Source organism: Petaurus breviceps, unplaced genomic scaffold (assembly GCF_028583685.1).
Source record: "Petaurus breviceps papuanus isolate PSGF00001 unplaced genomic scaffold, PetGlider_PUasm1.0 229, whole genome shotgun sequence".
In the NCBI taxonomy this organism is placed as follows: Eukaryota; Metazoa; Chordata; class Mammalia; order Diprotodontia; family Petauridae; genus Petaurus; species Petaurus breviceps.
Window position 1 is genome coordinate 16214807 of NW_027185903.1, and position 10274 is coordinate 16225080.

General features: G+C 40.1%; 1 protein-coding gene across 1 annotated transcript; it reads left to right on the plus strand.

Moving 5' to 3' along the window:
* The first annotated feature begins 1904 nt into the window (after positions 1–1904).
* S100Z (S100 calcium binding protein Z) lies at positions 1905–5238 on the plus strand. The gene is made up of 2 exons (XM_069095988.1): positions 1905–2084; positions 4698–5238. The coding sequence occupies exons 1-2, from the start codon at positions 1944–1946 to the stop codon at positions 4854–4856; spliced, it is 300 nt and encodes a 99-aa protein (XP_068952089.1). The 5' UTR covers positions 1905–1943; the 3' UTR covers positions 4857–5238.
* The last annotated feature ends 5036 nt before the right edge of the window (positions 5239–10274 follow it).

Below are 10274 nucleotides of genomic sequence, written 5' to 3' on the forward strand. Positions count from 1 at the left end.
TTTGACATCTTCATTTCTGAATTTATTCCTCCTCTGTTCCTTACCTAGGGTACCATCCCTTGTCACAGATTAAAAAAGAAAGAGAAACAAAAATAGGTAAGCAAAACTAGCTGACACATCAATTACTTTTTACGGTATATGTAGCATTCTACACCCAAAGAACTCTGCCTCCAAAATATGAAAAAAGGTGTATTTTCCCAGTTTTTTTCCCAGTCATTATGTTACCATTTATTTTAACTCCACCAGTTTAGCCTGTTGATACTAAAGGTTTTTTTTGACCATCAGTAGATAGTACTGATTAATACATATTGTTCAGTTGATGGGCTGTTCAGGAGTTTTTAGATCACTAAATTCAAATATTTGTGGAAATCAGATGTTTCAGGCCCAAATAGAGAGCAGTCTCTCTCCTTCTCTTCTCTTGACCTGCCAGGTACAATACTTCTGTTCACTGAAATGACCAATATGGGATAAGGATTTGGTTTCTAGACTCGACTCTGAGCCACCAGAGTAAGGGAAAGAGTAGAGAATTCCACTTCCATCTTTTCCAAAGACAGGCATTTTCAAAAGTGTTAAATTTCTCTCTTCCACTTAATTTCTATTTGTCATTGAACAGAAAAGGCCCTAGATTCCAAAGACTATGCTAAGCTAGAAAGGGTAGAGAGTACTGACCAGGGGACAGACTTGCCAAAATCTTGAAAAGTTTGTCACCAAATGGTGGCCACAGAGGTGATTATGGTTTTTTTGAGGGGGACAACAGGAGTAGTTTGTGAGGAAGATGAGCCTACTCCAATGAAATCACAGGTCTTTTGAAGCATTAAAATAGTTAGCTATAATCTCCTCTGTATAGTTAATCCTAGCAGGGCTTAATTCCTCAATAAGCTCATAGGTTCTCTGCCCAACTTGTTTGGGTTGGCATAAAGAAGCCCACCTTGGAATTACTTGGGAGAAAAGAAAAAAGGAACTTTTCTCCTTCTCTTCTTGGGATCACTAAATTTTAGACTTGAGATAAAGTCAACTTTCCAAAATATAATCAATGACTTCTAGGGTTGTTTCTTCCAGTGTCTCATCAATTTCTCTTGTGTGATTCACTTCATGAATCTTTGAACTCTAAACTGCTACTCAGGATTTTATTACCATAAATTTGCCTTTGGTTTTGCCAAGGTCTCTTCAGGTTTGAGCAAAACAGTTTTTCCTTCACCTCTTCTCTATATTTAGCTATCTTCCCAGTCATCAACTTCCTAGCAACTAATTGCATTTCTGACGCCCGTGCTATAATGGTAGGTCAGGCTTCCTCTTTTCTCTTCTCTTCCCCTCCCCACCCCGAACCAGATGCAGGCAAAGGACTCCCAGCCATTCCCTCATGGCCACATGAGGCTTCGGGGGTGCTCACCTGCTCATTCTGGACAAATAACTGGAGAGGAGGTTCCCTTGGCTGCATCTCTTGTTACTGGTGATTTTCATCTATTCACCAGGGGAGCTGATGTGTGCTGGGTGGAACTTCCATCAAATGCATTTGGATTAGTTTTAACCACCTGTTGACACTGAAGTGTGTTGTCCAAAAAGGTATGAAGTTAAATATATTCTTTTTGTTGGTGGGGAGGAAGGATCTTTGTTTTCAAAATGGTTATGTGATAAATTACTGCTTGTTTACTAGCTTGCAGAACAAATCTGTAAGAAGTACACCTTGGGAGGTAAAACCTAAGCTCACTCACTCATCCAACTTTTTTTTTTGCGGTTTGCTCTAGAGTGGGATGAAAACTTGTTAAAATGATTACTAGAGTCTAACAATCACCTCTTGTTTCTTGAATATCTTGGGGTTCTATTGGAATGTTATGTTTTCATTGTAGTTTCAAATCTTCACCATCTGCTTTGGTCACCTTCCATCAGGCTAGCTAGGAGTCTCAGGTTGGTGCCCGATCCTACAAGCTGTCCTGCTGACTGCCATGCCTACACAGCTAGAGAAGGCCATGGACACCCTCATTAAAATCTTCCACTGTTACTCCAGCAAAGAAGGGGACATGTTCAAGCTCAACAAAGGGGAGTTGAAGCTACTACTCCAGAGTGAGCTCACTGACTTCCTATCAGTAAGTGAGCTTTTCTTTTCTCTCTTTCAATTAGAGGTAAATGAAGGCAGTTCCAGGTATAAGGAGCTGCATGTTCTCCTGCTGTTTTTTCTGGATCTTATAATTTGACAAAATGTCAACTGGGTCTGGAACTTCAAATGCACATAACTAGATAGGTAGGTAGTTAGACAGACAGATGGATGGATGGATAGATGATAGAGAGGCAGATAGACAGATACATAGATAGGTAGATGATAGATACATAGATAGACAAACAGAGAGGCAAGCAGATAGGTAGATAGATAGGCAGAGAGGCAGATAGACAGACAGACAGACAGATAGATAGATAGATAGATAGATAGATAGATAGATAGATAGGTAGATAGATAGATAGATAGATAGATACACATATTTATATACATATATAAAATAAAAAACCCAACATCAAGTATGTGTGCATTTCATGATGCATGTGGTTAAGGTCTGCCCTAAGACTTCTTTCACTCACCGCACCCCCCCCAACCCTTTTTAGTTTGTCTATTATAGACCTGAAGTAGAAAGGACCTTGGAAGCCATCTAGTTCAACCTCCCTCTTTTGTAGATGAGAAAACCAATGCCAAAGGAGGCCAAGTGACTTAACCAAGGCCATATAGGTAGTGGCAGAGGCAGGCTTTTGAACCTAGGTTTTTCAAGAGGCAGTGTTCTTTCCGCTGTACATCTGTGAGCAGAGCAAGAGCGAGAGAGAGCTGAAAGTGGAAGACCATAAAGCGCCTGCCAATTCTAAAACTATAATCCTTAGTCTTTGCAACTCGGCTCCCTGCACCTCCCTCCGAGAGGCTTCCTAGATCCTTCCAGGTGCTAGTGTCTCCATCTGAAATGACCCCATATTGACTTTTTAAACTTTTTATCTCTGCTTACATACATATTATTTCCCCAGATGGAATATAAGTTCTTTGAGCTCAGGGATTGTTTCATTTTTTGTATCTGTGTTTACAGCATCCCACCGAGTGCCTGGAATATTACAGATGATAAATGCTTGTTGATGAATTGATTGATAATCCTGTCATGCTGTTGGCAATTCAACTCATAGAGCAGGGAGCCATGCCTAACTGGTAGCAAAGTTGTATTGAGTATGATGCAGCTAGGCTAGGCTTTAAGTTATGGATGGTGACATTTCATGTAGCTTGCTCTTCAATTGATTAAAATATAGGCTTCCTTAGAAGAGAGGGGAAAAAGTCAATTTTGTGTAGTGAATGACTAAGATTTGGAAAGCTGCATCAACTCGGCACAAGCTGATTGGAATCAATAGCTGAGGGTGTGTCTGGCATATGAGCCAGTTCAGGATACCAGGTGCATAGCAAACAGATACTCTTCTCAAATTGGCAAGGCTCAATAAATCTGTGGAGAAGGTCTCCCATTAACAGATTGCAACACCATCCTGATGAAAAAGTCATATCTTGCGGCATGGGGGAGCTGCCTTGAATTGATCTGAACACAACCAGTATGCTCAGACAAGACATTATTATGAATAAAGAATTTTGTAAGACTTCAAAACACTTCTGAAAAGTGACCAGTAATTATATGGATCTTGTTGTGATGTAGTTCGTACATTTTGCTCTTAGTGACTCAGGCTTACTGTGCATTTAAAAAAACAAGGTATGATATTCTTCCTGGCCCTTGCTCAAGATTGGGTGCAATTCAGTGAGCATTTGTTAGACACCTACTGTGTGCAAGGCTCTGTGCTAGACCCTAGAATGTCTGGGGGTATTGCTTCATTCCAAAGTTTTAACTAAGTTACTTCCTTGCATGACACTAAATACTAGACACTCAACAAGTGAAACTCAAACTTGATACACCAAAGTATCTCAGGACAATTTTGTTTCTGTCAAGCTGATTTTGATCAAATGGAAATTTCACAGGCTTTACTAGTGGTGGTTAAGAATATTATGTGAGAAGGGAAACAGTAGGGTATAGTGGAGGAAGCCCTCAATCTGGAGTTACAGGACCTGAGTTAGAATCCTGGCTTTCTTCCAGTGTGACCTTGGGGAAGTCACATAACTTCTTTGATCCTCAGTTTCTTCATCAGTAAAACAAGGGATTTCGATTACATGACTTCAAAGGTCTATTTTTGCTCAAAATTTACGATCCCATGATTCTAAGACCTTATTCACAACTGGAGAAAATGAATCACAATGAAGTAAACACTAATCAGAGAAGAGGTAGGGACCTCTATAGTCCTTCATCTTTTCCAAGCCCAAATATATCTTGACTCCCCCCCCAAACATAGATCCCCTTTGCATCTTGAAAATATCCCCCTAGGTGACTAGAAAATAAACTATCTTCTTATCTGTGTTGTAGTTCATAAAAAGAAAAAATTTTGCTTTTGGGAGATTGTTTTTGTGTTCATTCCAATCTGTGCTGTGATGATAAGGTCTTAGAGGATGGAACTGGGTCTGTCTAAATCAGAGTGTTCAGCACCAAGGACACCACTACGCACATGGAAAATGTCTTTGGATGATGAAATCTTCAACGTAAATACCAGCTGTAAATACTAGATGGTATTTGTGAATTATTGTGTGTCCCCTCTCCCCCAAATTTCAGAGCTGGAAATTTCTTTTTTTTTTTTCTTTTCAGTGTCAGAAGGATCCTGAATTGGTCGACAAGATTATGAAGGATCTGGATGCCAATAAAGACAATGAAGTGGACTTTAATGAGTTTGTAGTTATGGTAGCTGCCCTGACAGTGGCTTGCAATGATTACTTTGTAGAGCAGCTGAAGAAAAAAGGAAAGTAGGAAGAAGGGGTAAATAGATCTTCCAGACAAATACATAACCTGGCTTGTTTATGTAGTTTTCCTCCACAGTCCTCCCATCACCAAGTTTGAATTAGCCTTGAAATGTCGTTAAATTAGCTATACCATAAAATATTTTGCCTTTAACTAGTGCCTTTTTAAATTTTCTAAATCTTGTGTGCACTATATCAACTTTATCTAGCTCTATTAAAATGGTCATAAGCATTTGCTTTTCAGTCAGAAAAAAACACTCCATCACAAATATCTAGCTACTCTCCAGCAAGGCTAGTAGTTCTTGGAACATTCATATTACAATTTCTATTTCTACTTGAATACCCTGGTAATTAGTTTATGTCCTCTAATCTCACTCTGCTCCAGTCCATCTTAATACAATGCCAAAATAGTCTTCCTAGGGCATTGGTTGTCACTCTCCTGTCTGAATGTCTTCAGTGACTCCCTATTGCTTCAAAAATAAATTACAAATCTCCCCAATAGCATTTAAAGCACTCTACAACCTGGCTTTCTAGACATTTTGTTTTACTTGCCTTCATACTACAAGTATATGTAGCATATTTCAATAGATTGTGTACCCAGAGAATTTTTATTTTAAGGTGAATATTTGTTGAACACACAAATTTAAGAAACTAAACAAAATTTAACTTAAAAAATATAAACTTTAACAATGAGAGGCAAAATTTAAAATATATATATTTTTAATCATTACAGTGTGCCCAGGAATACCTGGCATATTCTGTGCTCAAATTCATGTTTCACATACTCTACTGTTACAGTTTAATTATTCCCGAAACTGATTCCATCTCCTAACCCTAGACCAGGAGTGGTGAACCTGATGCCTTGAGGCCACATGTGGCCTTCTAGGTCCTTGGGTGTGGCCTTCAAGTTTTGCAGAACAAATCCTTTTATTAAGGGGATCTGTTCTGTGAGGTTTGGTTTCAAAGAGCTGCACTTGAGCACCTAGAGGGCCACATGTAGCCTTGAGGTTGCAGGTTCCCCACCAAAGTCCCAGAACCTCACAGAAGCCATCTGTCTCCCAGTTCTGACTGAGCTGTCTCCTCATCTCTATGTCTAAGGATCTTTCTCATCCTTCCACAATCCTGCGTAGGTGCTATCTTCCTCATGAAGGCTCTCCTGATTCCCTTAGTTACCCCCCACCTTGCCCTCCCCAATTTACTTTGTATTTTCTTATCTGCTTACATGTTATATCCCTGTAGTACAATGTCAGAGGTGTGAAGCCATGGAATGCTAATTTTTGTCTTTGTATCTCCCCACTGTCTTGTACTATGCCTTATACATTGTAGATGTTTAATAAATGTTTCTTAAATTGCATTTTTGTCGAAGTAATATTCTCTTCATGATTACTAATTTGAACTTCTCCATGAACATGGAAATCTTATTTGGGACTTTTTCATTACATGAAAGAAAGCCATGAATTTTATCTCCCTCTCCCCTTGTGCCTCTTTCCTATTGAAAGGATCCAGTGATGCTAATTAAGATTATGAAAAATTTGTAAGAGAATGGGCCATGTTATTAGTAAAAAAGCAGCGCTGATCCTTTAGTGACATCTTGTCAGTCCATGGGCAGCAGAAGCAGGAAACCTGCAACAAAATGGGGCTTTTTTGGGATGTGGGGAGGTCTCAACCTATTGTTACATTTGCATAGAGAATTATCTGTATAGAAATTTCCTTTCTTTGTAAATTATAGATGAAGTACATTTCCTAGGGCATATGTGTACTAATTTGCATTACAGGCAAAATATTAATCTATTGTGGATAAGGATAAGAAGCCGTGCATAGGTTTCAGAAAAGTGTAGACCCAGGAGGACTCAGGGGTATAGAACTAAGCAAGTAGTCTTGAATTGGGGTTCATGCAGACATTGAAGGTCATTCACAGAAGGTAGGAATTGAAGGCCAACACAGGTGATAAGTCCAAAATGCAAGGAAGCAATCTGGACAGCAGGAATCAGACAGAGAGGTAAGGAGCCTGAGCAACGAGGCAGCATGTAGTATTAGAAAGATCACTGGATTTGGAGTCAGAGGAACTGAGTTCAAAATACAGCTCTGCTAGTCATGACTTGTGCCAACAGGGACAAATTTAGCTTCTTTCTCGGGCTCAGTTTCCTCATCTGTTATGTAAGAGATTGGATCCTTCTACCCCTAAGTTCTATGACATCAGAAGTGTTGGAAACCTAGAAAAGGCTTTGGGTTGAAGGTACAAAATATGAAAAGCGAGTGGGGCCTTATGTGCCAGAAATAGTAACACAAAGAACAAATGATAGTTAATAAACACTTACTAAAACACCTACTTTGTGCCAGATTCTATGCTTAGCACTGGAGGTACAAAGGAAAAGCCAAAGATAGTCCTGTCCTCAAGGAGCTCACAGTCTAATGGTACAAATGATAGGAAGACAAAAAGTCTGTGCCCTCAAGGAATTTAGATTCTATTGGAGGAAATAGCATGTACACAGATAACAAATCCCCAATATATAGGAAGCAAATACAAAGTAATTTTGTTGTTGTTGTTTTTTGGGGGGGGGTGCTTTTCTTTGGAGGGGGGAAAGCAGAGCAATTGGGGTTGTGACTGGCCCAAGGTCACATGGTTAGTAAGTGTTAAGTGTCTGAGATCGGATTTGAACTCAGGTCCTCCTGACTCCAGGGCCGGTGCTCTATTCACTGCATCACCTAGCCACCCTTATAAAGTTATTTTGAGAGGGGCAGTAACTCATGGAGAGCTATTAGTAGAAGCTTCATGTAGGAAGCAGCACTTCAGAAAAAAAGTTTTCAAGTCTGAGGGAAGAGGTGAGGAGGGATAGCATTTTGGGTCTGTGGGACAGCCTGTGTAAAGGCACCGAAATGTTAAAGGAATGGTATATAGCACAATTTGGATGGGCCTGTGAGTGCATGAAGGAGAGTAGGGCATAATAAGCTAGAAAAGTAGACCAGAGGCAAATTATAAAGGGCTTTAAATGCCCCCTAAGTTGTTGCTGTTATTGTTGTTGCTCAATTTATCCTAGAGAAGAGATGGAATTTTTAAAATTAACAATTTAATAACTATTTCAATATAATTGGTTTCATTTGTAATCTTTTGTATTTTGTTTTATGCATTTAAAAACATTATTCTGAGAAGAGGTCCACAAGCTTCTCCAGAATGCTCAAGGGGCTCTATGAGAGCCTGGCCTAGTCAGATGGGAGTTTTAGAAAAATCACCTTAACTACATAGAGGATACATAGAATTGGGGAGAGATTTGAGAAAGGATGAATAATTAGGAAAATCTTACAATAAATAGTTCAGGTGGGAGGGGATAAGTGTCAAAGCTGGGATAGAAGCTTTTGTGAATGGACAGAGGGGTACAAAGGCAAGGGATGTTGTAGAAATAAAATTAACAAGACTTAACAACTGTTAGATATGGAGGGTGAGGGACAATGAAGGATCAAGGTTGGTGTTGAGGTTGTGAACCTAGGTGACTGGAAAGATAGGGATGTAGAACTTGGGGAGTTAGAGGAAAGGGTTCTGGGGAAAAGATAATGGGCACTGTCTTGGACAAGTTGAGATTGAAATATCTGTAGGAAACGTTGGAAATGTACAAAGTAGTTAGAACTAGATAATCATACATAGCAATCATCTACATGTGATGATAAATGAACTTATAGGTGCTAATTAGAGGAGATAGAAAAAGAAAAGAGGGCCCAGGACTGAGCTTTAGCGTATACCACAAGTGAAGGGGTCTAGCCTAGCTGAGGAGATGCTGTGTGGCTCCTGTAAAGGAAGCAGTACTCTGAGATTGCCTAGACTAGGATTTACAGGTGGGATTTACTGGTGGGAATGCCTGCTGGGAGTAAGACTTACCAAATAAATAAATGAATAAATGAAAAAATATTAAACTCTTTTTATGTACCAAGTACTATGCTAGATGCTCAGGCTACAAATACAAAAGCAAATGATATGCACTCAAGGAGCTTATGTTCTAATGGGGTTAGGGATGGGATCCCTGTGGCCTCGAGGCCACATATGGCCTTGATTCAGTCAAAGGGCCAGACTTGAGGACCTAGAGGGTCACATGTGGCCTTGAGACAGCAGGTTCTCCACCCCTGGACAATACACACAGGGGAACTGTGGCCGAGGAGGAACAATGGAACACTTAGTAGAGCCTTTGGGGAGTAAGGTGGTATCCTGGGACAATTTTATAGTTGATTTGATCATGTTTCATGGTTGCAGAATTGTAAGGGGTGGGAATGAAATAAAGATCATTTCTGTGGAGGAGGTGGCTGGAGAGGAGGGAGTGAAAAGAAGCCTGGAGGCTGGGGGTTTCCAGAAGAGGGAGTCACAGATCAGGAAATGGGCATCCCATGGTGGTTTCTCAAAGCAAGGGTTCTTAAACTTTTTTGAGTCCTGAGCCCCTTTGGAAGTCTGGGGTTGTCTATGGAGCCATATGCAATTATAAAAAATTATAAATACATGCAAATAAAAATATATGCAATTATAGACCCATTATGTTGAAATAGGTAATTTTTTTTCCAAGTTTATGTATCCTATGAAACCAATCCAGAATCTTTATTTCTAGGACATGGTCTCTAATGTGAGCAGCAAGGCTGTTGACAAGACTATGACAAAGCTATTCACTCCTGTGATGGAATCATCTAGAGCAGACTATTTTTTGGAGAGAAATTCCCTATGGATGGTGAGGTCCTCTAGTTTTTCCAATTTGCAGGTGATGTTGAATTAATTGCATCAAGCCCCCGATACTGCATTATCTACTGGAAGAGACCTGTAAATCACTCAAAGGCATTTGGCCTCAATAATTACAGAAGGCCCAGACCACTCAGAGGTACAGATACTGCTTCAGCTGCTGCTCATGTGGTTCCAGAGACCAAATCCAACAACCCTTTGTATGAGATGCAAGAGACCAGTGTAATTCCTCAGAAAAGGCAGCAAGACTGAGCAAATCCGGCAGGAAGGGAATAAGAGGTGGAAACAGGGAGGAAGAAGAGCAAACATCTTAGGGAAGGGTAGGGGATTTGGGGATCAGTCTTAAATGAGATTATGAAATAGATGTGAAAGATTATTTTAGGTAGCCTCTGCCTCTCTTGTCTGCTGTCTTACCTGTCCTTGAGGCAACTAGGTGCACAGGAGACAGAGCACTGGCCCTGAAGTCAGGAAGACCTGAGCTCAAATCCAGCCTCAGTCACTACACTAACTAGCTGTGTGACCCTGGACAAGTCACTTAGCAACTTTTTGTCCTGGTTTTCTCATGTGTAAAGTGGGGATACCTTCCAGGGTTGTTGTGAGGATCAAATGAGATGATAGTTGTAAAGTGCTTAGCACAGTGATCGTCACATAATAAGTATTTAATATTTGTTTATTTTTCTCCTTCCTTCCTTCCTTCCTTCCTTCCTTCCTTCCTTC